The sequence below is a fragment of the Erithacus rubecula genome, assembly GCF_903797595.1.
Source record: "Erithacus rubecula genome assembly, chromosome: 17".
Classification (NCBI taxonomy): Eukaryota; Metazoa; Chordata; class Aves; order Passeriformes; family Muscicapidae; genus Erithacus; species Erithacus rubecula.
In genome coordinates this window covers 10664449-10691278 of record NC_136669.1, presented here as the reverse complement: position 1 = coordinate 10691278, position 26830 = coordinate 10664449, and the positions used below count along the sequence as shown (strand labels likewise).

The window sequence follows — 26830 nt, the reverse complement described above, 5'->3', positions numbered from 1 at the left end:
TACTGTCCCACCCTTTAACCTAGCAGCTGAGCTGCCATTTCTTGCAGGACTCACCCTTGTTTTGCCCAGTTCCACTCCCATCCTGGAGGACCCTCCTGAGGCCAGTTCATCCCACACACCTCCCCAGTTCCCTCAACTGCATTAACATGTGAGCATGTCCCTCTCTACACTACATGGATGTACCAGACCAGTTTTGATTTCCAGAGGCTTCCTAGCCAACCTGAAATCAGCTAAAAGAAACACTGAGTTTGAAGTGAGGATGCTCTGGCAGCTCCTGCATTTCATTTCAAGAGCTTTTTCACATTTCCTAACAACCAGAGGCCAACTGAAACAAAAGCCAAGGTCAGCCCCAGATTTTGGCCTCTTACAGCACATTTCAAGGACAGTTCAGGCTTGGAATGCTGTGACATTACTGAACCCAACATGGAACAGACACTCCTCACACCACACACAAGCTGCAAGACCTTTAATCCAGTGGGCTGTGTTTTACCACTGTGACTTTCTACACTGGGTGCACTTACAGCAGGCTTTGCACAGGAAAAGGACAGAGATGTGTGGTTTGGTACTTAAACCTCATGGAACAATAAGCACACTGAACATGAAACATGGAAAATCATGATCTGTGTCACACAAATTCTCCAAATATTTGAGTAAATTTCTCTCTGTCTACAATCTGGCCATACTTAATTGTAAAATACAAAGTATCTGTACTGTTATACCGTTTGAACTGGTGAAGCAGCTCATTCTTGCTATCACCAACTTCATCCAAAGTCACCACTGTCTCTATGGGACAATAAATATCATTACGTCTTCCCCAAAATGTCAAGTGGGCCACTCTGACAGTTTGTCCCGTTTCACTTAAGTAGATTAATCCAATAATTCTTCTGAAAAAGTAGCTCATGCCATACAACATTGCTCCAGCAAAGACAGCAATGCCAGTTGTATAGAAGAGGATATTCTGAGACACCTGGTCCTGCAGGTAGAGGTAGCAGATGGGAGGCAGCATGATCACGGAGGTGGCAGTCTGCAACAGCTTCAGTCTCGACAGCACCCTGCAGTATTTTATCCCCGGGAACCTGTAGACCAGTTTGAACTCTTCTGTGCTCCCATCCACAGCCTTCTGTTGGAGCACAGCCGCAGGGGCCGAGTGGGACAGACACACGGACAGCCCTCGTGGCGTCCTTTGGTAATTACTGACACCATGAACTCGCCGGGCTGGTGACTGCAGACACTCCCACGAGCCAAAAATCCGGGGCAGGCCGGCATCCTCCCTTCTCCACGACCTTGTCCAGAGCTCCTTCTGCAGACATCTCCCAAAAGCTGGTGCCGTGCAGACTTTAGTCCTAACTGTGCAGAGCCAAGCCTGTAAGGCAAGAGTCCCACAGATCATCATTTGAGTCATCTTCAAAACCCAATCACTGAGATCAGCGTTGGTCCCTCGGGCACCTACAGACAGCAAAGCACAAGCCCCAGCTCGCTGTAACCTTAAACCAGTGTTCTGACAGGAAACTGGTGCTTGTGCTCGCATCTCTCCCAGCAGATCGAGAGGGAAAATTTTGTTCACACAAAGTGAGTTAATCAGTGAGCCTTGCACACCCCCCTGTCTCTCGCCGTCCGAGCAATGGAACAGAGAAAGCTGCCAAATCGGCGACTCGTTGAATAACCCCTTGAACAGCAATTTTAGGGAAACAGAAAAGGAAAGTGGAGAAAGCACGGTAAAGGGGAGGAGAGCACGCCAGGCCGAAGGCGGGAGCAGAGGCTGGGAAGGCGCAGAACTGAGGGGAAAAGGCAGGAAGGGAAACTCCGCGCTGTGCCCGCCATGCTGCAACACGCGTCTGTGCAGGACCCGGCACCGACCGGGCCGGACGGGATGGAAAAAGGGAAGGGGAAGGAGAGAAGAAGATAGGGAAATGGGGAACAGCCCGCCCGGCAACCCCAGCGCTCACCGCCGCCATGGCCCCGCCGCCTCAGCGCGGCTGCGCCCCGGCCCGCGCGGCCCGCCGGGAGGAGCGGCCCAGCCCCGCCCCGCCCGCCCCGGCGGCTGCAGCCATGGCCCCCGCCGCCCGCCGCGCTCTGCCTGTTCGACGTGGACGGCACCCTGACAGCCCCGCGCCAGGCGAGTGCGGGACGGGGCTGCGACTGCGGGACGGGGTTGCGAGCCGCGGGGAGCGGGCGGACCGCACACGGGCCGGTCGCACACGGGCCGGTCGCACACCGGGCCGGTCGCACACCGGGCCGGTCGCACACCGGGCCGGTCGCACACGGGCCGGTCGCACACCGGGCCGGTCGCTCACCGGGCCGGTCGCACACGGGCCGGTCGCACACCGGGCCGGTCGCACACCGGGCCGGTCGCACACGGGCCGGTCGCACACCGGGCCGGTCGCTCACCGGGCCGGTCGCACACGGGCCGGTCGCACACCGGGCCGGTCGCACACGGGCCGGTCGCACACCGGGCCGGTCGCACACGGGCCGGTCGCTCACCGGGCCGGTCGCACACGGGCCGGTCGCACACGGGCCGGTCGCACACCGGGCCGGTCGCACACGGGCCGGTCGCACACCGGGCCGGTCGCTCACCGGGCCGGTCGCTCACCGCGTCCCGCCCGCGGGCTCCGCCGTGTGCCGCCGGCCGCGGGCTCTGCGGGCGCGCTTAGCACATTTACCGCTGCTTAAAGAGCCCTCGGTGCCGGCGTTTGTGCCGGTTGCTGCGGCACGGAGGCGCTGGGCTCTGGTAAATCTGACGGCTGTGTTTCGGACCGCAGAGAATCTCGGCGGAGATGGCGGCGTTCGTGCAGCGGCTGCGGCTGAAGGTGAAGGTGGGAGTGGTGGGCGGCTCGGACCTGGCCAAGATCCGCGAGCAGCTGGGCGAGGACGGTAAGGCCGGGCTGATGCAATCCCGGCGCGGGCAGGTTGAAGGTTGAACCCCCTTCATCCCCCTCTTCCCTCGCCTCCCTTTAATTCTTCCTGGTGGTGCTGTGGTGCGCTCCGGCTGTGGGGCGCTACTAATCAGTGTTTGGTACCTCGATATTGAATTAAGAGATGGTCGCTAATGGTGAAATCCTGCCTCGGTGACAGAACCCTGGGAGGGTTGCAGTGTGTGACATACACATGTGGGCTGCTTAGCTAGACAGCACGTCCCTCGAGGACCTGATGTTGTTCACTGTGGGGTTGTGGTGCAGTGATGGACTCTTTGGCCTTTATTCTCAATGATCTTTATTTAATTGATGCCGCTGACAGCCTCCTGTATTGCCAGACAGCTCGGTTTGTTTGCCTTCCAAGTGGTCCCCAGTAAACCATATCATCTTGTGTTGTGCTGAGATTCACAGCTCCCAGACGTCTGCTGAAATTAGTGACATTGAGGAAACAAGCCTAAAAGGGCAGTGTTTGACTTGCTCCTAGCCAGGCCATGTACCAAGTCTTTGTAGTATTTGAGGTGTTTGTTCTTCTTTACACTTAAAGCAGAGTCACATACCTCCAAGTAAAACCACAGGTATGTCAAACAAATTATTTCGTGTGATCTGAGGTGTGCATTAATCATTGTGAGAATTTGAACTAGCATTAATCTTGTGCTTGACACTATAATGAAAACATGAAACTTTCATGCTTTAGGAGATAATGTTTGCTGTATTTTAATCTGTTTCACATTTGAGATAATTCTGCATTAAGCATATAGGGGAATTGATGAGTTACTGTCTTTTTGCTTGTTTGCAGTGATTGAAAACTATGACTATGTGTTTGCAGAAAATGGCCTGGTAGCATACAAAGATGGGAAGTTCTTGAGCAAGCAGGTACGTGTGATGTTTCCAATAGTGGGAAAAAGAAATTTTCTAAACAAGATTTTGATTTATTTGTACAGTGTAGTCCTATGTAATCACCCTTCCAAAGACCAAAATTACTGCTGCTTTCATTAGTCCTGTTAATGGATCATTCATTTGGCTTGTAATGTTTAGCATAAGTAATGGAGAGTAAACATTTAAAAGAGTTCCTGAGTTTACTGCAGGAACAAGCTCCATTTCTTCATGCTTGGCTATAGCCAAATGCATCTTTTTGTTTAGGACTGCTGTCTGTGGCACACAGTTTCCTTCAGAAGTAGGAATCATATTAAAGGACAGTTTGGTGTTATAAAATGAACAGAAAGAGAAATGAGAGCCTTTAGTTAGTACCATGTGAGCATCAGCTGATGTTACTGATTGAAGGCATGTTTGTTTCTCTGTGGCATTAACCATGCCTCTGATTATCCAGTATCTGTGTTTTCCTTGTGACTTGCTTTTAGAATCTCAGATTCTGGACCCTTGGTTGAATGGTGTTTGTTTTGTTAGAGCATTCAGGGCCACCTGGGTGAGGACATCCTTCAAGATGTCATCAACTACTGCCTGAGTTACATTGCAAAGATTAAACTTCCAAAGAAGAGGTATGTGCACACAGACATCAATGTGGCCATGTTCTCCATGGGGGATGTAAATCTCAGCTGAGGCTGCTCTGCAAAAAAATGAGTAATTTCTGCTTAGGGAAGAGCACTATGTGACTAAAACAGAGCTCCATCCTTGCATATAAAGACAAGTTCCCAGCTGGAGCACAGGGTTTGAAATGTTGATTCAGCACTTCATGTCAGAGGGAAGGAGATTCAGTTTTGAAGTAGGAGTGTTCCTTTGCCATGTTTGGAATTCAGCAGCATGGTGTTTGTTCCAGAGATGAGAAGTGCAGCCAGGCCAGCTGTGTGTGATGTGTGAGGTGCAGCTCCAGACACTGCAATGTGTGGTGTGAGGCAGGGCAGGACACTGCCCACATTGCAGTGAATTTTGCAGCTTCACCCCAAAACTGAGAGGCTGTCAGGCTCTGAGGGTGATGGGATGCTCCAGTCACACTTGTTAAACTAATCCATACTTTCACAAGCCAGTAAGGATGATGTTGAGGTTGCCAGATTCAAAGTCCAAAAGACTTACTGGTGCCAGAGGTATCTGCATGTTTGAGGTTATGCATACAATGAGACAGCTGATTCCTTTTAGAATTAAATGGAAATTTTTTGAGATATTTAGTGTTTTGAACAATTTTCTCATCTTTTTTTCTGTCTTGCAAATCAATTCCCTTGCAGAGGCACTTTCATTGAGTTCCGAAATGGGATGTTAAACGTGTCCCCCATTGGAAGAAGCTGCAGCCAGGAAGAACGACTTGAGTTCTATGAACTTGATAAAGTGAGTTACAGCTCTTGAAAATGCCCAGCACTTCTGGAGGAGGCAGTTATGGCCAGGTTATGATTTTTAAAAACTTCTATGATTTGCAATTTTTTTCAGTTGAATCCTTTCTATGTGTTTTAACTGATTTCCTCATTCAGACCTCAGGCAGTAGACAATGTTTTTTGGGATTTTTTTGGAATAGCAAAGGTTACTTGCAGAAGAGTGGGTTTGGCTCATGTTTTTAATCCAATATCCAGGGTACTGAACATCTTGCTTCTAGACATGGGGTTTGAAAAAAACCCTGTCCTAGGTAAAACCATACTTTATTTGTGTCATCTATAGTGTAACCAGCCTGAGTCCATTCAAGTCAATAAAGCCATTCTTTTTTAGAGGTGTTTTTGGGTTATCTTTTCATTGGTGAATCAACACAGCATGTAACTGATGTTTGGTTTTGTTTCCTTTTTTTTTTTTCTTAACAGAAGGAGCATATAAGAGAGAAATTTGTAGCTGATCTACAAAGAGAATTTGCAGGCAAAGGCCTTACATTTTCTATAGGTAATACTTTAAAAGAATGTAATTTAAAACATCAATAATTTAAATTTCATTTAAGTCATATTCTCTTATGGCTGTGACATCCCATCTCATTTTTGTGATAGGTCTCTGGAATGGTTGCAGGCAAGACTGAGCCTCCTTTTCCTCTCAGGCTTTTATTGAGACATTTTAATTGAAATCCATCAACAAAGAGAACTTCATTTCTTGTCATCAGTTCATTGTCCTTTAATGTCAGTTGTGTGACTGATTCTGCTCATTTTGGAGGATATTAGATGCTTTGGATTAGTCAGACTTGTTTCTGTGAATCAGTTTTGATCAGAACTACTCCCTCAGTGCTGTTTCAGTTGCCCTGGGTTCTTTAACTATACCTGCATTGTGTGGGAGGAAGGAAAGAATCCAAAAGCAAGTGCAACCATAATAATAGGGAATTATCTTTGATGCATTTTTCTTTTTCACCCTCTCTCCTAATATATTATCACACTCCTCTGCCTTTTATTATTTTTTTAGAATTGCAAAGTATTGTTGGCATTAGTGCTGAAGCACTAAGGCAAAAGTGACCTGTAGTGCAGCTCTCCTCTCTCTTTGTGTTATAACCTTTTGGACACCTGCTTCAGCTGGGAATCATGCTCTTAGGTGTTGGTGAAGGCCAAGGGCTCAGAATTGGAAGAGCTGTTGTCCTGTTAGCATGTGCTGAAAGAGCTGATTTCTTCTTTCCTACTCTGAAAGCCTTGGGAATTCTTCTGCCTATGATTTTATGGCTGTACATACATCAGTGGCTGTGTACATTTGTGTCCTTCTTTTCTAAAAGTGAAGAGGTTAAATGTAATTCTTTTTAAAAGGTTCATTTGGATAGCAGTGAGTATTTGGGAAGATGCTCAGACTTTGTTGAATGGATAAATGATCTCTGAATCACAGTTGTAATAACTGATACCCTATAAAACACTTTCTGTATTTGCAGACTTTAGGTCCAGGGTCTCACAAAATTTCTGTGTCTTTTCCAAAGCTCCCTCTGCCTAAAATCTTACCCAGTTTAGGTTTATTTTCACTTATTCTACCTTCAGAAATACATTCTTAAATGAAACAAGTTTTGTTCCTCTCTCTCCTAGGAGGGCAGATAAGCATTGATGTGTTCCCAGATGGCTGGGATAAAAGGTACTGCTTAGGAATTGTTGCCAAGGATGGATACAAGACTATTTATTTCTTTGGAGACAAGACCATGCCAGTGAGTACATTAATTTGATATATTATTTTGAGAACTGTTATAATCACACCTCAAGGACTGTAGGTTCTAACCTTATAACCTTAGTCCTGACAAGAGCTGAGTCAGGATATAAACATGTCCATGTTTACCAGCTGGGAAGTTTTCCTTCTGTTTCCTGAACTGAACAGAGGTTGTTTTAAATTTGAACTTCTCCAATTCTGTTAAACACCTGGGTGACATGAATGTGTGAAACTGATTGTCCTGCTTGGTCAGTGTAGATTGATTCTTCTTGTTGGCTGGTGTTTATTAAACATGTTTATTTCCTGTCTTATTTAACACTGTGCCTTTGCTCACTGCTCTGTCTCCACTCTGGGGAACTGAGCAGTCCCTTGTCCTTCAGCATGGGGCAGAGCTCTGCAGGGCAATTCTGAACAGAGAACAATCTCTGAACAGAGAACTGACAAGAGCTGGTGAGGGCACTGGCAAGCACAAGGACTTGCTTGAAATTAAAGCTGTCTGAATATGGCCAAGGGACAGTGTCAGGCTAAGTTTTATAAGAAAAGACTTAGTTTTATAACAACCCACAGTTATAAAACTCTTAAGGACTTTATACATTTTAAAAGATGAAGTTTTATAAGAAAAAGGCTTGAAATTAAAGTTTCCCCCCCAGCATCAGCTGCAAAAGTGATCACCTGTCCCTCTGGCACAGAGCTTACAGACAGTTCATTTGAAACCCTCTAAGTGGCAGTGCAGCGTTTCCAGAGAGCTGAAGCACTAAGAGCTGATGCTGTGAAAGCAGTGTGGCAATCAGGAATTTGGGAATGAAGCTATGGATTTGGGGGATCATCTGTGCTCATACAGCACAGTGCTGGTGTTTACTGAGCCTGTTCACTGCAGACCCTTGCAAAAAGTTCATCTTTCTCTGTTTCCCTTCATGTGTCCCTTTTTGTGAACGTGCTTTATGTTAAACTAAAATAAATCCTCTTCTGCTTTCCAGGGAGGGAATGACTATGAAATTTTCACAGACTCCAGGACAGAAGGCCACAGTGTCACATCCCCACAGGATACAAGAAGAATCTGTGAAGAGCTCTTTTTTAAATAAAAGACTTTCAGAATTAACACTTCCAAGACAGTTAAAACAGCAAAATAACTTGAAACATCATCTTGATACTGTATTGGTTTTTTTTGTAATTGGTCATGAATAGCAGGTGCTCTGCAGGTCAGTCATTACTGAAGGGAAATGTTTTAATTGAAGACCTCTTCCTGACTGGGGGAACACAGCAAAACTCATTTAGCACCATCTTTTCAGTTCCCAGTTGCATAAGTACATTGTTTTCTTTTTGCTTGGTTGTGGGGTTTGGGTTGGATTATATTTTGGGTTGGTTTTTAAGATACCTGTAAACTTCCTTAACTATTATGATTTAGGGAGGGAAGGGAGGCATAATCTGCCTCTAGTTGATTCATGGTCTCAAATTGGCCTGCAAGTCTTAATCCCTAGTTTTTTATACTGAGTCTGTTTTTTAAAAGATGCAGTTTTTGGGTTTTTTTTAAATACTTAACTTGTTCTATATTATTTAACATGAATTATAAGACAGTTGGGATTTTCTTGTCTAAAACTGGAAAATGAGTAGTAGGGAAAGGTTTTCTTCCTTCCTGGGGTTGGGAAGATGGCACTGAACCAGAAGTCCCTGACTGCCATCCCTGGGAATTCTGGACCAGCTGGTGCCAAAATTCCCTCCTCAGGATGGACATGGTGCCAAGGCACAGTCAGGTCATGATACAGTCTTGCAGACAAAATCTATGAAGCCATTTGTAAAAATTAATTAAAATAACTTCAGCACATTAGCAAAATATATTTCTGCTACTTCCTGATCATTTTTTGAGATTCCTGGTTAAGGCATTAAGGGTAGGTAAGATTTTTCATGCTACAGAAATGACCTAAATTATGTTTGTATTGAAATTCAAAACAATGCCTGATACTCTGTGTAACTGTTAATATTGCTTTTCTCATCTGGCATTGGGAAAATCTTGAGCATGAACGGTTTGATTTAGTAAAGGAGAATAAAATCTGATTTTATCATGAAAAAATACTATTTCAGTTTGTCATTTTGGTAAATAAAATACTTAAAGCAGACTTGTTGCATGCTGTCTGAACAAAGAAATGAGTAATTTGAATCTTTCCAGTTCCAGGTTCATGGGCTACTTGAGCAGTAAAAAAGCAGAGAATAGAATCTTTGTGTACCACCCAAAATCCCCAAATGAGCTTACAAAAAAAAAGGAGGGGGAGCTGCAATACACATCATACACCAAGTGTTTTTTCTTCTAGCACACTTCTTCCCCAGCTCATTGCTGTTTTAATGGGAGTGTCTCAGGAGCCATCCCTGGTGTAGAGTGCTCTTCAAGGACAGACAGTTCCAGGGCTGCTGTGCTGTGTTCTCATGTCCCTGATGGCCTGGCTGTTTCACTGCAGGCTGGTTGCTGTGTTGGCAGGAAGTTACCAGTGCAAAGTATCCTGTGCAGAACCAAAGCCAGGTTTGTTTTCAGCCCCAGAGAAACATTCCTGGCTGCTTTATCTTGGGAGTCTCCTCTGACATGCCCTGGCCTTACTATTTCCTAATTATTCTGGTAACTGCAGTCAGTGGATGTGAAAACATTTCCTTAAATCAGACTTGGATGTCACTGCACAGGGGTGCATGTGCAGGCACCTGCATTGTTCTCTTTAAAGCTGATCTTCAGCACCAGCTACCCAGGCAGCAGACTGGAAACAGTAAAGCACTGAAAATGTTGCATTTATTGTAAAGAAAGCAGGGAGTGATATTCCAACAAGCTGCACAGTGATAAACCCACCACTACCAAGGCTTATGGGTCATAAAAAACAAAAGCAAACCCAAACCCCACTACACCATGGTGTAACACAGGTACAGCTAAGGAAAAACAAGCCAGCACAGCAGTTCCTGACCCCACATCACCCCTGGGAACAGAGCAGCTGCTGTGAAAGGCTCAGGACAGGTCCTGACAGTGAGCACCTCTTGGTGAAGCTCCAAATACACAGCTGAAGCTTCTGTTCTATACAACTAATGAGAGTTCTGCCTTTTTTTTTTAAATTTTATTTGCAAAGTCAATAAAAATCCACTGTTAGGAACAGAACAGAGAAAAATGCTTCATTTGAAAAAAAAAACCCAAAACAACGTGGTAGCAAACAGGAAAAAACCAATTTAGTAGCACTACAAGTACATGAAGAGTCTGGGGAAGGGTGGCCCTACCACATCCTACCAAGCAAGTTTGCCAGGGAAACAGATGCAGAATCTACTTCACCAAGCCAGCTGAGCCTGCTGAGTGCCACACAGGATCCAATGCACAGGCACCTGGGCAGCACACACCTGTGTGCAGCAGTGCAGGTGTGCTGCCTGCCCGTGGCACAGCTGTATGCAGTCTAGAAGGCAAATCTTCAGCTTTATCAAAATCCAGACACAGTCAGAGCCTATGAACTATCTACTACTCTACATTTTCTACCACTTACCTTGAAGCAAATTTAAATTTGGGATGGATTTTTTTTAATACTGGCCTATAAAATCTGTTGCTAATCAACCATCAAGGCACCTAAGTAAATTCACAAACAAGCCCAGCTTTACCAGTACAACACAGTTTCCACACCTGTGCAGCCACAGCAGTTGCAGTGGTGCACCTGATGGGCACTGGAGCATAACCACCTGAAGGAGATTTTCCAGATTGTGGCAGCTGCTCTGTTTGTGAACTTCCTTCCATGAGGAAAACAGCTCAGCAATGAACACTCTGTCTGTGAGGCTGAGCATTCAGGCACTGTTAGCAGCAATAAAGGTGCTGCAGCTCTAGAAGGGCAGCCCAAGGGAACACGGGGCTCACACAACACCCAGGGCTCAGAGTTGTGCTTGACCATCTGCACTGGAAAAGCACTCCCTGAAACCTCTCCCCCTTCCCTGGGCATTTCCTGGAATCAGTTCACAAGACAAAAGAAAACCCAAACCTCCCCTCCTCCACCAAGCACACAAACTAGGTCTCTTTAAATACATTTCTTGTAAACACATTACGCTAGATTTTTTTCATTAGCATTTGAATTGCCTTTTTTTTTTTTTTTTTCTTTTTTAACCAGGCCAGCTGTAAAAAAATGGTAATTTGGGCCTGCTTCTGCTTTATTGACAATGCAGTATTTCCTCACACACAGTATTCTGCAGCCAGGTCCAGAGGCCAGCAGGCTGCTCCAGGGGACAGCTCAGGAGCTGATGACATGCCCTGACCAGGTCTCGTGCTTGGTGCCAGGGGCCAGGTGGGTGATCACCACCTCCACTGCCTGCAGCTTCTCGTTCTTGGGGGGGATGGTGCACATCTTGTAGGTGACCTCGTCGCCTGCCACAGGAACGTACTCGCCTTCAATGCTGTGGGGGGAAGCTCCAGTTAGTCATGGATCACAGAAACTCTCTGCTGCAGATATCTGACATTTTTATCATCATTGTTATCTTAGGTGCTCAAAGGACTTTGGGGATTTTATAGAGCCTGTCATCTGTCAGAGTCTGAGGTTGATTTTGGTTGTCTTGCAGTGAAATATTATGAAAATACTATAAACACCACCATCATCCTAAAGAAATCAACCAACCACAAGAAGCACAAAATAAAACCCAATAAAAACCACAAAAATCCCCACTCTAATCTGCTTTAGAGAACACTCAGGCGAGCCCAGGCTGGGACTGAGAGCTGTGCACCAGCACATCACTTGCAGCAGCACTAGAGGGCAGGGCTGCCACTGGCTGCCACCTACTCTGGGGATATAGTTTGTAAACTAAAGACAATTATCTCTTTTTGGTTGGTTTTTCCCCCCTTCTCACTTAAGCTTCTGAACTTTCAGTTTGGGTTTTTTTTTTTTTCCTTTTTTTTCTTAAAAGGAATTGTACCACATAGTGGCAGTATTTTACCTTTAGGTTACTCCACCATAACACAGTTTGTAGAATGAAATAATAAAGGAGCCCCAGTGAGATACGGTATCAAATATTTCAAAATTACTTGCTGTGAAAAAAGAGAGTTCTGCTATCCTGATGTGCTAGCCTGCAGAAACACTCACCCAGCACTCAGGGGGATTTCCAGAAGACTCCTGGAACACTCCTGAGTAATGCTGGGGATGCTGGAAGAGCTGCACTGTGCATTTGCTACTGCAGGTGTGTCTGTGTTTGGAATCAGTGGGAGATGGCCAAAGGGCTTCACCTTCTGTTCAGAACAAGGTGCTGATGAAACAGAGGACTGCAAACAGCCCTCCTCACCTCCACCCCTGTGCCTGAGACCAGAGCTTTGCAATAAAAATCCCAGCATGTGCTAGTGAGCACTGGCAGAGATTCCTGCCTCCTGCACTGCCATCAGGCTCTGACAGCACAGAAGATGGCACTTCACCTTTCTTTAAAGAAAGAGCCCATGCTCAGCTTCCCCTGGCCTGGCAGCCTGGGCTCTACATCTCTCATTGATGGTTTTCAGTGTTTCTCAGCAGATTCTGCATTTGGAAACAGATCAACACTAATAACAAATTCTACTGAATGCCTAATTGCTGTGACTTGCTTGTGAATTCCTCTTACACTGGAGGTAAAATTTGGGTCCAGAAAAGAAAATAAAAGTGGTCTAGGCCAGAAGTTTGTTGTGCAGCACTGAATTTGGCATTTGCCTTCTCTAACAGCACATGCTCACCCCACCCAGGAATTTTACCCCATGTTTCTGTTAACAGCAGGGATCTCTGATTTTAGCAGTGCCCTTTATGTCCCCTCTCATTTTGTGACCCATTATTCTTAATGCTTTTCTATTGCAGGAAAGACTGGCAGGACTGATAGGAGGTGGATACACTGGCCCCTACTGCCAGTTCTAACCTCACACCAGAGTTTGCTTCTCCTCACAGCTCTGCAAAACATCTCCAGCTTCATCTCCAGCACTGCCTTCCCCCTTTGAGGGCTCCTGGGTGACTCCTGCTCTGCAAGTGCTGCTCAGGGAGCTGCAGCCAGGCTGTGGTGAGGAGGAGCAGCCCATAACCAGGAGCAGGACAGGGAAACCAGCCATGTACAAGGGAAGCTAAAAATTACCCCCAAATCAAGATTTCTCCCATGGGAAATTCAGAAGAAAAGTCATTGTTTGCTAACTGATTGCATCAACGTGATATTGAAAATGCTTCTGTATCTAAATCTGAATCTAAAACCTGCTATGAGGAGTTAAAGGCAGTTCCAAGGCTCATGGCTTAAAATGCATGTCCTTCAAACTTTATTCCCTGGAAATGCCTCTGCTCCAGAGCTGCCTGTGACTGTGGCAATCAGACCCAGGAGGGCACGTCCTAAGCTGAACCCTCCAGAGCAGTGCTTGGGAAAATGGGAGCAAATTGAAGGCAGAAGAAATATTTACAGAAAAATCAAGATAAAGCCTCCTTCATCAGACCTGACAGCCCTTTCCAACCCACACAGGCTGATCTGACTGACCTTTATTTGCTTCCAAAGCCTCCAGGCCATCCTGTCAGCCCAGCCCAGCATCTCACTGGACAGGCTCTGCTCAGGCTCCCACATCTGACCTTTGCTGTGCCTGTCCTCTCCACTTACTGCTCCATTCATGCCCCACTTCCCCCAGCTCCAGCAGGTTCAAGATGCTCTCAGATGTGAAGGGATTTGCACACTCAACCCTTACTGTCCTTCCAGGAGCAGAAAATCACCTTTTCTAGTCCCAAAGGAATCTGCCACCAAAGAGCCAGAAGTTTACCCTGACTTTGAAACAGCAGATTTGCAGCAAGAATTTACTGGAACCTGATGATGGGACATAAGGACCCAAGAAGAGACACAGGAAAGGGTTGAAAGAGTCAAACCACAAGTGAAAATAGGAATGGCACATCAAAAAAAAAGGGCATCATCTTTCCTACTGAAACCTCTTGAATCTTGAAGAACCTTGAGCCTTTGTTACAAAAATAAATAAATAAATAAATAGATTAGCTAAAACCCACTAAAACTAAAGCAGGATTTCCCCTTGGTGCTCCAGCCATGCCCTGCAGGGAGCAGGAACACTGCACAGCCACCAAACCCAATGGATGCCCTGCCCAGGAAGGGATCTCAGGTTTGGCTGAAACATCTTTTTTTTTTTTTTTTTTTTTTTTTTTAAACAAACAGGAATATTACATGTTTTTTAAAACCTCCTGTAAAACAGGATAAGCCAGGGTTAACAAAATAAACATTTGAATTCTGCAGAAGTAGGTAAATGTGGTGAATGCAAAAGGGAAGTGGATTTGCAGTCTCCTGAAGCACCAGTACAAACAAGTTTTAAGCTCCTGAAAAATGGAGATAAAGTAGGGACTACTTGAATAGTCAAAATCAAGTAAGAAGTACAGCTTAAGCATTAAAAAAGATGGGTGTTTTGTTAGGGTATGTTTTGTTTAAAATTGAAATATGAATATGTAGCTGGACAGGTTCTGGTGAGATGTGTGCTGCAGGTACACTGGTAACAAAGTGATTTTGGTGTTCCAAGAAATAAGCCCAAGTGAATGAATACACACACAGAACATGGCACACACTGCAGCCAGGGGAGCAGAAGCCAAGGCCAGACTGCAGGACACACTCAGCTGGCACTGACAGCCACCACATCATCTGCCCTTGGTGCTGACTGGGGCTCTGCCTATGCAGCCCTGGTCTGCCATGGAAAAATAAAAAAATAACAAAAATATTTGTTGACCCACATTTCTCATGCTGAATCATGAGGTTAAATACTCATGTTCCTTCTGCTGAGCAGATCAGATTATCCCCAGACTGTGCAGAGCCCTGAGCATTACCCAGAGCAGACAGGTGCACTTTTCTCTGCTAGAGAGCATTTCTTGCAGGGCTGAGCATTATGCTGACAGCATCAGATCCTTTCTTGGTTTCATTACTTATCCAAGCTGACACTACAAGTGACTGGAGCTTGTGATAAAACCTCATTCAACCCCAGCATGGCTTCATCTGATCCCTACTTTGTTCTTTGCTCACTTGTTGAGTTGGCCCTACCCCACCAAGGCACAGCTGTGTATAAAGGTTGTGGCCACACAAACATCTCCAATTCCATTTTCTGCTTTGGCCTTTAAACTTTCCTCCCACGGATCAGATATTCTTTTGTCCCCTGCAGATTTGTGATCACAGTTATCCTTGGTGCCTAACAAATGTGAGATCATTAGCTCACTGCCCCCATGAAAAGCAAGAGGACAAAGGTCCTGGCCTCAGCCTGAACAGACCTGTGGGTGAACAGTGTCCCCTGGGCAGTGCTTGCCACCAAAAGCTGCTTCTGGGACAGACAGACTTACTCCAGCCCTGCTGTCACTACAGGTGATGCTTGAAACAAACACCATCCAGACTGTGCAGTGCTTCTGGTGGCACCCAGAAAATACAACGTGATGGCACTCAAGGTGATGAGATGGTGGCACTGGAGGCAGAGCCCTACACAGAGCTGGGGGAAGATCCTCCAGCAGGAAGCAATTGCCTTAAGCACTGGGCAGGAAACAAACTGGAAAAGATCAGAAAGAGTAAACAGAGTTCTTGGAACAGACTCAGCCTCCAACAGACATTCTGTGAACAATGAAAGTTACCCGGAAAATTTGGTAAAGGAAGTCAAGTGTGGACTTTTTGATGTTACATATTGATTAAATAATTTTAGACCTGTATTTTTTTACTTTCACACTACATATATATTAAATGTTGATCTAGAGGAATGTGGAGGTTTCTACTGCTATTGGAGTACACTTTCAATTCAAAATAATGAATATCTGCATACCCAGGAATCTTAAGACACTTCAACAACTTCAAATTCAAGCTAAAAATAGGAAATGCTTCCCTGATAGAGTGAGACACAATAGAGTGAGTTTTAGATTATCCAGCAACTCCCATTTCCCAGCTCAGTGCCAGTCTGGTATGGTGGAGCATTTTATCCTGCACTATTTTTAGGGAACAGGGAGGTTATTAGGAAATTACCTAAATAAGGAATGTTCTAGTTCTTCCTTCTCACAGCTGCTATTCATATTACAGGGCTCTGGTTAAACCTCCTGGGACAAAGCCAACATCACGTGGAAACATTTTTGAGCAAGGGTTTCAGTGAATTCCAAGCCTTGCTGGTCCCCAAGCCTGCCATGGGTGACACCATGGAGCACTTCCATGGGCAGTGGGCTCTGTGACCTCCTGGGAAAGCTCATTTGAAAGCTCAACACTTGTCTGAGAAGCCTGAGGTTTTTTAGCAGCAAGGTACAAGAGAGAATGAACCATTGTGAGTCACTAATCCCAAGTGCCCTGCCATGCCCTGTGCACCCAACAGCAAAGCCATCAGTGACCTGATGGAGCTGGCAGCAGCAGGGCTGCCCTCCCCACCAGCCACACTTGTGGCAGTCAGTACAATATCCAAGGTCTCTGCTCCAGCACTGCCCTGGTCCCTGTGCTGCTGCAGAGGAAATTTCCAGGAGCTGCACTTCTCTCCTGGTTCAGTGGATGCACCATCCTCTGACCCAGTTCTCCACTGAGCCATGGTGTTTGAATGCCCTGAATACCCAGGGATAGTTGTGGCTCCACATCTACTTCCAGCAGCTGATTCAAGCCCAGGCAGCACAGCACACCCCGTGAGGAACAGCAGAGAGCTTCCCAAGGATGCCTGTGTGGGCTCAAAGACAAAGGAGACACCTGCTCCTGCACAGTCCTGCCACAGTCCCAGCCAGTGGGTGCATCTGGAAAGCCAAGGCCAGGGCAGCCTCACCCTGTGCTCACTGAGCACTGAGCCCATCCTGCAGTGCCCCTGCCTGGCTGATGGAGAGCCAGCCCTGCTCTCACCTACTGCAGCTTGTATCATCTAGGGGAAGACTCTGGCAAGACTCACCTACAGCAATGAACCGCAGCAACCTGATTCTCTGCATGCACCACTGCAAAGTGACTTTTCTGAGCCAACTGGGGGGGTGGAGAACCCTAAGGAAAAAGATTATCCATGTTCTATTTGTTTCCAAACCCCTCTTGAGAAAGGTCTGGAATTCTGCTGCCTCTCCTTCCTGCCCCATATAATCTCCTTATTTCAGACACTTCACCCTGCAGCACAGCATCAGAAAGGGAGCACATCAGGAAGGATGTGTGCTGTCCAAAGCATGTAAGCCATCCAGCATTTTGAAGGCAATCAGAAAGCTGAGATTTGGCTTCCCAGTATCCCCAGAGCAGTGGGCTGCAGTCAGCAGGAATGTTTTAATGGTAGTTCATGGGAAAGCCAGAGAAGTTCATTCTCTCAGCTCAGAATCAGCTCTCATATAATTTAGAATTATGAGGTAATTTCCAACCCATATTGTTCCACTCCAGCAGAGGAGCAGCACCAGAGAGAAGCCAGGAGATGTGGCATCAATGCTTTGCACCAAACAGTGATCTGGCAGAAAATCAGAGGAAAGGAAGGAGCATGAAAGATGATCTCTCCATGGACACAAACAGCTCAGAGCCAGCTCCTCAGTGCACAGGGACACAGCTGGGCTCACAGGTAAGCACAGCAGGCTCAGGTGCTGTGTGTCAGTGTCCCTGGGGAAGCACAGCCTCCTCTCCAGAGCCATCATCACCCATGGTCAGGAATGCAGCCTGAAGGACAGCCTGCAGGCCTCTCTGCAATGCAGCATTTTCCCCTTCAGAGCCAAGGGCTGGCAAACTGCAGAAAACCCACAAGCACTACACGTTTTTTCTCTCTCATTAAATATGCTGCTTTTGCAAAATAAAATCTTTAAAAAAAACAAGAGTGTGGTCATTCATCCATCACTGCTCTCTGGTGAGCCACCTCCTTCCTTGCCCTTGCAGGCACACAGGCTTCAGGCCAAATCCTAGATAAATGCAAAAGCCTGGAGCACAAACCCATCTCCATGTGTGCCCACTCCCAAATGCACTGGGGAGGCAAACAGGAGAGCAAAGCTCTGTCACTGCTGCTGTACCACCACCAGCAGTTTGGTGATGGTGGATCATCTTACAGGCTGGTGGAAATGAAAGCATTAACAGTTGTCATTTTGCTATTAAAAATGTAATTATGGGCTTCTTAAAAATTTCACTCCAGGCAAATGAATTTGCCTTTGCTTCCTGCTTTCCAAAGATGTTATCTGGAATTACTATCTCAGCAACTCCTCTGCCTCCATGCTTGCCAGCTAGGGGTTTGTATTCACTACAGGAAGCACATTTTGTGTTTGTTCTAGAGAGGGGTGAAGTATGAATCTGAGAAAAACAAAACCTTATCACCCCAAGGAGCCCTGACATTTCCCCAGCACAGCTATTTATCCCAAGCTGAGAGCTGCCTGCAGCACGAGGAAGCAGGACTCACTTGTACCCAATCAGTTAGAAAGGAGAAGTGGCTCCAAGTGTCATCAAACACCAAAACAAATCATCTCTGCAGCCTTCAGAGCCACTCATTAGAACAAAGCCAGGCAGAGAAAAGCAATTTCAGCAGCTGTGCTGCCATGCAGGCAGGCAGAGCAGAGCTCCTGAGGGGCAGCAGGGGCAGTGGGGGCTCTGCAGCTGGGCAGGGATAACCCCAAACACAGACCAGGCTGCAGAGCAGGACCTGAGTGCTGCTGGGGATGAGCTGGCATGAGCCAGCAGTGTGCCCTGGGGGCAGCAGCACCAGTGGGACCCCGGGGTGCACAGGGCAGAGTGTGGCCAGCAGGTCAGGGAGGGGACCCTGCCCTCTGCTCAGCCCCAGGGATGCACATCTGCAGGGCTGTGCCCAGCTCTGGCTCCTCAGCACTGGAACCAGGAGCTCCCAGAGAGAACCCAGCAGAGGCCACAGAGATGGGGAGGGGTCTGCAGCATCTCTTCTGAGGAGAAACTGCAGGAGCTGGGCCTGTTTAGTCCAGAGAAGACTGAGAGGGGATCTCATTGGATTTAATTATCTTGAGAGGATGCCAGACTCTCAACAGGACAAGGAGCAATGGCCATAAAGCAAAGCACAAGAGGTTCCACTCCATCATTTATGTCAAAGGTGAGTGGAACAGGCTGCCCAGGGAGGGGATGAACTCTCCCTCTCTGGAGCCATCCCAAACCCACCTGGATGCATTCCTGTGAAACCTGATCTAGGTGACCCTGCCTTGGCAGGGCATTGTTCTAGATGATCTCCAGAGGTTCCTTCCTAAACTAACAATTCTCTCATCCCATATTTCAACCCACATCTCACAAGTCCAACACAATAAAGCAGCTTTTTTGCAGGTTCCACTAATAAAACATGTACATGGCCAAATTTGTGCAGAGATACTCAGAAAATTTTGCAGGCATCAAGTGAAGCTTTTGAATGCCACATACATTTGACTTTATTTTTGGGTTAATGCTCACTTAAGAAAGGAAATGCCACCCTAAGTGTTATTATCTTACAAAAAATAAAGAAGCAAACAGGAAACAAACATCCCATCTTATGGAAGACATTTTCACTAAGGTTTAACCTCACAGCTCCTCAAAGCATAGGGAAGAAAATAATTTAATTCCTCCAATTAAAGGTTGATATTGAAAATCATAATAATCTGCAAGATAGGCAGCTGGTCCTAATGCTTAAAACCCTCACTAATCATCACAGCTTAGTGATGAGCACAGAGGAGCAGTCTATCTCAGCAAATCCAAACTGGCATAACTGGCATAACCATTTTATCCAAGTTCCTGAAATCCCAGCTTTTTGGAAGAATTCAGGAAAACAATCTGCTTTCATTTCATGAGTAGATGCCTATACCACACTGAGACAGTGAACAGACTAACATCTCTCTCACATTCAGATTTAACTGGATAAATAGGTGCAAAAAAACCCACTTGATAAGCATAAGGAGGATCTCAAAACTCACACTGTGCAAACCAGAGCCACTGGAGTCCCCTGAGCCACAGGCAGGTTACAGAATGCTGCCACAAAAAGCAATTCCAGTTAATAAAGAGCAATCCATCAAATTGACTGTGAAATAAACTGAAATGAAAGGCATTACTAATTTGTCCTTCCAGTGTTGCCTTGCATCAGAATTAAGGCAGTGATACCATCACCCTCCAGCACTAAAAGCTGTTTCCAACAACTCAAATATATCTAAGTAATTAAAGAACACAATGTGCTGAAACCTTCAGTATTTCAATAATAGCACTTTTCACTAACAGGTTGAGGCAGAAACATCAGCTATTTTTGAACTGAAGCTCTGAGACAGTACCTACATGTGAAACATTTAAGAGTGGCCTATTCCTGGTACTACAGGAAAAGTGCTGTTGGCTTCAAGAGAACAGAATTGACCCAGAGAAGCTGTAAAAACACAGAACACTTCAGTCCTACACAATCCACAGGAACTAACCTTGCTAAGATGTTTCTGAAAGAGCAAGGAAGAGATTCTTTGAGCACATGGTTTCTACAAGAAGGGCATGGTTTGCCTGCTGTGCAGGGAGGGGAGTGAAGGTCCATGCTGGAATCCAAGTCAGGCAAGCAGCAGGAAGGGCTCAGAGCCAGGTGTGCTCATGGCAGGGAGAGATCCAGGGAGCCAGTGCATTTTTTTTGCTGACCATGGCTTGGGAAAAGCCAATGCCAGGAAGGCACAGGAGCCTCCCAGCAGTGGACAGGAGATCCCTCCAACCTGCTCCTGCTGCACTGCAGGGACAGCACAGCATTCTGCAGCAGGGCACATGGAGCTGAGTGAGCTCTGCTGAGAGCACCACTGAAATGACACAGCTGAGAACAGAGAGCCAGGCTGTGAGCTGGGCTGTGAGCTGGGCTCAGGCTCAGCCTGGGGGAGCAGAGAAGCTCCTGTGCCAGCAGCACAAACACACTGAAAGCACCTCCAGAAGTGTGGCTGGCCACCAGCTTTTCCAGCCTTGGTGGCTCATTCCCTGGTGCTTTGGGAAGGAGGCAGTGGGGCACAGCAGATTGAGGGCATGGTAGCCCAAATATAGCTGAAATATTGATGGCTCCCAGCCAGAGCAGTTTGGGAGCAGCTGGGATCAATCCACCAACAGCACAGCCCACGAGAGGGGACTCCTGTCACAGGGGCCTCCAATGAGCACCAAAACTCACAGCACACAAAGTTATTTTGGTAATCTCATTTGGGACTTCAGCACAGGAGACATATGGGAGTGTTAAACAGGGAAACAGAAAAACCATCACTGGAGTTGCTACTGACTGCAGGGGAATTGAGGGCAGGAGCACCTTGTGCACACAGAATCACATCCTGGGTTTGGGCCAAGACAGAAAGATGTGTTGGGCCATAGGATAGGAACCTGAAAGAGCAGTTCACATTTTGTGCAGGCAAACAAAATAGCAACCCCAACCAAAAAGTAATCTACATAGTTTTAAAAGGAATAATTCCACATAACTGAAGAAAATTTTACTGAACTAATTGGAAGAGAAAATGTACTGGGAAAAAAACAGGACCAAAAATAGACAGTTCTTTAAAAGGAATTCATTAGAAGGCTGAAAATTCATGTTTCTGCAAGAAGGCTGTTGTAACTAAACCCCTGCTGATCAGTAACTGTATAGGTCAGACTAGATGTTCACAGTTAAATTTTTTTAATTGTGACATAGGAAATGCTATTTTTAAGTTATTCGGGAAATGAGGAGAAATAGTGCATTCACATTATACAAAAAAGAGATATTAAATGACATTTCCTTGGGTTGAACACAAGTCAGACCACTGAGCCTATTTGCACCCATGAGCCCAATAAACCTTTGGGTTGTCAGTGCCCATGGTGCAGTAACATTCCAGGAACTTGGAGGAAAGCCAAGTGCTCCTTCTCCAAGGACAAGCTGCACACACAACCAGGAAAGACAGCTGGGGCAATGAGAGTAGGTTTGGTAAGACTTTTGTTGACTTACCACAGGATAACCACTCTGAACAACAAATAAGGATTACACAGCTTCAATACTGTGAACAACAGGTAAAATAAAACTGCTGATAGGTCTAGAAGAGGTTACAGGAGAATAAACATTGAGCAGTCTGAGCACACACACCCTCAGAGACCAACACCCCAAATGCTGGTCAACATCTCAACCTAGGAACAAATATTAAAATGTGCCATGAAACCCTGCAGATTAGCCAAGCCATAAACAGGAGGGCAGGGCAGACATGGGCTGTGCTGGCATTCCTGGGCAGGGCCTGGCCAGTGGGATGTGCTGCTCTGCAGCCAAACCAGGAGCCAGGGATGCAGCACGGCTGGGAATGCCAGCCTGGGTCTGGGGCTGCTCCCAACACTGACTCTGCAGAGGATGCTGAGGTCACAGCAGGTAAGCAACTCTGCAAAGATGGGGATAAAGGGCTAATGTGATTATGGGATGTACAGGAAGAGAAACAGAGCAGAGCTGGAGGAGATTGTACTTCCTTACACTGAAGGCGTGTGTACAGTGTATAGTCTAAAAAATGTAAATTCTTCAGTCTCTTTTCCAAGTATGCTGCAAAGACTGGCTTAGACTGGAGAAAAACTCTCAGCAAGGGACTTAAAAAGCTTTATCAGCTTAGTTTATCAAAAGGTAAATTCAGAGGAGGTGGTTCTCAGTGTGTTCAGGACAAAAAGGGCAGAGCTACTAATGAACCTTTTAACAGAGAAAGCTTTAACTATAAACTGCTCACAACCTAAGCTAGATAAATTCAAGGAAGTAATAAAGTGTGACTTTTTTCAACAGTAAAGGCAACTAACCTTTAGTTTAATAATGGTACAAGCAGTGCAAAGTAAAAGTAATGAATTTTTGGTGTTATAAATCTTTACATTAAAACTAGACACTACATGGAATATTTACTTCAGGTGAATGCAAGTTTCTGGGTCTGGGCAAAACTCATAGCTTATTCTAGGGGATTTAAGTATCATCTTCTAGTTTTTAACTTTACAGATTTATAATAACACAGGAAAACAACTGCATAATCTAATGCTGGCAGTAACATCTGCACAACTCCTTTGCTGGAGTTAGGGTGACAGATGATATAAGCCAGTCTGGTGTGTGACACACAGGTGAGGCAGGCAGAGCAGAGTGCATCCCCGTGGGCACAGAGGCAGAACTCACTCAGAGATGTGCACGAAGATGTCGGGGCCCCCGTCGGCGGGGGTGATGAAGCCGTGGCCCTTGGAGCGGCAGAAGCACTTGCAGACCCCTCTGTAGACGGGACCCTCGGAGGCGCGCACCGTGCTGCAGGACAGGCACAGGGACACGGGCTGGGCACGGGGACAGGCACAGGGACACGGGCACAGGGACACGGGCACAGGGACACGGGCTGGGCACGGGGACACGGGCACAGGGACACGGGCTGGGCACAGGGACAGGCACAGGGACACGGGCTGGGCATGGGGACACGGGCACAGGGACACGGGCTGGGCACAGGGACAGGCACAGGGACACGGGCTGAGCACGGGGACACGGGCACAGGGACACGGGCTGGGCACAGGGACAGGCACAGGGACACGGGCTGGGCACGGGGACACGGGCACAGGGACACGGGCTGGGCACAGGGACAGGCACAGGGACACGGGCTGGGCATGGGGACACGGCACAGGGACACAGGCACAGGGACACGGGCACAGGGACATGGGCTGGGCACAGGGACAGGCACAGGGACACGGGCTGGGCACGGGGACAGGCACAGGGACACGGGCTGGGCATGGGGACACGGCACAGGGACACAGGCACAGGGACACGGGCACAGGGACACGGGCTGGGCACAGGGACAGGCACAGGGACACGGGCTGGGCATGGGGACACGGCACAGGGACACGGGCTGGGCACAGGGACACGGCACAGGGACACGGGCTGGGCACGGGGACACGGGCACAGGGACATGGGCACAGGGACACGGCACAGGGACACGGGCTGGGCATGGGGACACGGACACAGGGACACGGGCACAGGGACAGGGACACAGGCTGGGCACAGGGACACAGGCATAGGAACACGGCACAGGGACAGGGGGACATGGGCTGGGCACACTGCAGGGCATCAGGCACACAGCACAGGCACGGGGACAAGGGCTGGGCACGAGGACATGGCACAGGTACACGGGCTGGGCACAGGGACACAGGCACAGGGACATGGGCTGGGCACAGGGACATGGGCTGGGCACGGGGACACGGCACAGGGACACGGGCACAGGGACACGGGCTGGGCATGGGGACACGGGCTGGGCATGGGGACACGGGCACAGGGACACGGGCACAGGGACACGGGCTGGGCACAGGGACACAGACACAGGGACACGGGCTGGGCACGGGAACACAGCACATGGACACGGGCTGGGCACAGGGACACTCAGGCTGGGCACACTGCAGGGCCACCAGGCACACAGCACAGGCACAGGGGCCAGGCACTCCCTCCCAGCCAGCACACTGCTCTGCAGCAGCTTCTCTGCACTTCCTTCACACACTGCCCTGCATTGTCACACACTGCACTGTCACACACTGCTCTGCACTGTCACACACTGCCCTGCACTGTCACACACTGCATTGTCACACACTGCCCTGCATTGTCACACACTGCCCTGCACTGTCACACACTGCACTGTCACACACTGCACTGTCACACACTGCCCTGCACTGTCACACACTGCACTGTCACACACTGCACTGTCACACACTGCCCTGCACTGTCACACACTGCCCTGCATTGTCACACACTGCATTGTCACACACTGCCCTGCACTGTCACACACTGCCCTGCATTGTCACACACTGCCCTGCACTGTCACACACTGCCCTGCACTGTCACACACTGCACTGTCACACACTGCACTGTCACACACTGCCCTGCACTGTCACACACTGCACTGTCACACGCTGCACTGTCACACACTGCTCTGCACTGTCACACACTGCCCTGTCACATACTGCCCTGCACTGTCACACACTGCTCTGCACTGTCACACACTGCACTGCACTGTCACACACTGCACTGTCACATACTGCCCTGCACTGTCACACACTGCACTGTCACACACTGCCCTGCACTGTCACACACTGCCCTGCACTGTCACACACTGCACTGTCACACACTGCACTGTCACACACTGCTCTGCACTGTCACACACTGCCCTGCACTGTCACACACTGCCCTGCCCTGTCACACACTGCCCTGCACTGTCACACACTGCTCTGCACTGTCACACGCTGCACTGTCACACACTGCATTGTCACACACTGCTCTGCACTGTCACACGCTGCACTGTCACACACTGCCCTGCACTGTCACACACTGCACTGTCACACGCTGCACTGTCACACGCTGCACTGTCACACACTGCCCTGCACTGTCACACACTGCACTGTCACACACTGCCCTGCACTGTCACACACTGCATTGTCACACACTGCTCTGCACTGTCACACACTGCCCTGCACTGTCACACACTGCACTGTCACACACTGCCCTGCACTGTCACACACTGCCCTGCACTCCCTTCATATCCTGCTCTTGTTCTGCTTGGCACCTTTGGAAGGGACACAGAGGTGGAGGTGATGTTTGCTAGCACTGTAAGGCATCAGTTGCCAGCTTGAATTACAGAATCATGAGGTTGGAAGAGACCTTCAAGATCATCAAGTGCAATCCATGCCTTAACACCTGAAATAAACCATGGCACCCAATGCCAGATCCAGCCTTTCCTGAACACATCCAGGGATGGTGACTCCACCTGGGCAGACCATTCCAGTACTTTATCACTCTTTCAGTGAAAATCTTTTCCCTAATATCCAACCTATATCTCCCCTGGTGCAGCTTGAGACTGTGTCCTCTGGTTCTGTCAGTGCTGCCTGGAGAAAGAGACCAACCCCACCTGAGCACAGCCAGGTTCAGGGAGTTGTAAAGCGTGATAAGGTCAATTCAACTGCTCCATCACTGTGCCAAATCTTCCTCCAGACACCACACTGAAAACTGTGTGGTTAAATCCTCTTCTCCATCAAATTCACTGAGTACAACTTCCAGGGATCCAAATTCACTCAAACATTTCCATTAATGAAAACCAACTGGTTTAGACATATTATGGGGTTTAGTCTGAGCACTGCTAGATCATAACCTTCTTCATGCCAGGAATATCCAGTAGGCTCCATGTTAGAAGAGGATTTTTGCAATTCTTCAAACACAATGACCATTGGTTACATGCATCATAGCAACTTGGACATCACTGTCCCAAATGTTTAAATTTTACTGGAGTCTAAATAAAATATATTTTTTCATGGTAACAGCTTTGTTCCTTAAATCAAACTAACAATAAAGAAATGCACTTGAAAGTGCTAAAGAAATAAATCTTCATTAAATCACTTCATTTCCAGCTCTATAAAGCTGTCAACACACCTGACCTCAAAAGTGCTTGTTACACAGAAAAGCACTCACTGTCCTAAACAAGCTATTAAAGTTCAATTGCATCTTTCAAAGAGATAAAGGCACTGTGGAGGATGAGGCCCCCCACTTCTAGGGAACCAAAACTAAATAATAACACTGAATAATAAGCCACTGCCTGTCAAATTCATCTCTTTATACAACTGCACACCTAGAGCTCCTCTTGTTTAAAGAGGACACATACACAAAAAATTCAGAGCTATTTTGGTTTTCAGGGCAAACAAATACAGCAAGATTCCTACACTAATTAATGATTAAAGAACTATGGAAGCCAAATAACAAATTCTTTCTTTTTGTAAGAACCAAACTAAGATTAACAGCTGAAAAGATTTTACAAAGAGTTCATTATTAACACAGCACTGAAACAAGCTAGCTTGGACTTGCTTTGCAAGGGCAACCTCAATTATTAAGTCAATTATATTCCTTTTTAGCAATCTGCTTCCATCAGGAAGTTCAGGGCATTTGAAGCCTTTTGGAACTGACAACATACAAACTTTTCTTCTGCTCCTCTTCTGCCTCATTTTGAATTCAGAAGTAATAATACAAAGCATCAGTGAGTCTGTTATTATTTAAATCCACATGAATAACTCTGGAA

General features: G+C 47.3%; 3 protein-coding genes across 4 annotated transcripts in view; 1 reads left to right on the top strand and 2 right to left on the bottom strand.

Annotated features, from left to right (window-relative positions):
- Positions 1 to 442: 442 nt before the first annotated feature.
- On the bottom strand, positions 443 to 2036 carry TMEM186 (transmembrane protein 186). Of its 2 annotated transcripts, none has more exons than XM_079320795.1 (2): positions 1947 to 2036; positions 443 to 1363 (listed from the first exon to the last, which is right to left on the bottom strand). In XM_079320795.1, the coding sequence occupies exons 1-2, from the start codon at positions 1953 to 1955 to the stop codon at positions 626 to 628; spliced, it is 747 nt and encodes a 248-aa protein (XP_079176921.1). In that variant the 5' UTR covers positions 1956 to 2036; the 3' UTR covers positions 443 to 625. The 2 variants fall into 2 exon arrangements, with proteins under 2 accessions (XP_079176921.1, XP_079176920.1); XM_079320794.1 differs by lacking the exon at positions 1947 to 2036 and adding an exon at positions 1451 to 1543.
- On the top strand, positions 2035 to 11043 carry PMM2 (phosphomannomutase 2). The gene is made up of 8 exons (XM_079320796.1): positions 2035 to 2116; positions 2760 to 2871; positions 3709 to 3785; positions 4317 to 4408; positions 5090 to 5189; positions 5651 to 5726; positions 6830 to 6945; positions 7922 to 11043. The coding sequence occupies exons 2-8, from the start codon at positions 2775 to 2777 to the stop codon at positions 8024 to 8026; spliced, it is 663 nt and encodes a 220-aa protein (XP_079176922.1). The 5' UTR covers positions 2035 to 2116; positions 2760 to 2774; the 3' UTR covers positions 8027 to 11043.
- The window catches only part of CARHSP1 (calcium regulated heat stable protein 1), a 35038-nt gene continuing 17896 nt past the window's right edge, over positions 9689 to 26830 (bottom strand). The window contains exons 3-4 of the mRNA XM_079320799.1: positions 22921 to 23043; positions 9689 to 11336 (exon numbers count right to left, since the gene is read on the bottom strand). Coding sequence (XP_079176925.1) covers positions 11174 to 11336; positions 22921 to 23043 — 286 coding nt within the window. The 3' untranslated portion in view covers positions 9689 to 11173. The remainder of the gene's footprint in view (positions 11337 to 22920; positions 23044 to 26830) is intronic.

What these genes read in the sequence shown, in the direction of transcription:
- TMEM186 (XM_079320794.1), bottom strand. Translation starts at nt 1,528, where the DNA reads ATGCGAGCACAAGCACCAGTTTCCTGTCAGAACACTGGTTTAAGGTTA. An exon ending in GGGCTTGTGCTTTGCTGTCT is followed by an intron (nt 1,364 to 1,450) that starts GTAGGTGCCCGA and finishes CTTGCCTTACAG; the next exon opens with GCTTGGCTCTGCACAGTTAG.
- PMM2 (XM_079320796.1), top strand. Translation starts at nt 2,775, where the DNA reads ATGGCGGCGTTCGTGCAGCGGCTGCGGCTGAAGGTGAAGGTGGGAGTG. An exon ending in GGAAGTTCTTGAGCAAGCAG is followed by an intron (nt 3,786 to 4,316) that starts GTACGTGTGATG and finishes TTGTTTTGTTAG; the next exon opens with AGCATTCAGGGCCACCTGGG. An exon ending in ATTAAACTTCCAAAGAAGAG is followed by an intron (nt 4,409 to 5,089) that starts GTATGTGCACAC and finishes ATTCCCTTGCAG; the next exon opens with AGGCACTTTCATTGAGTTCC.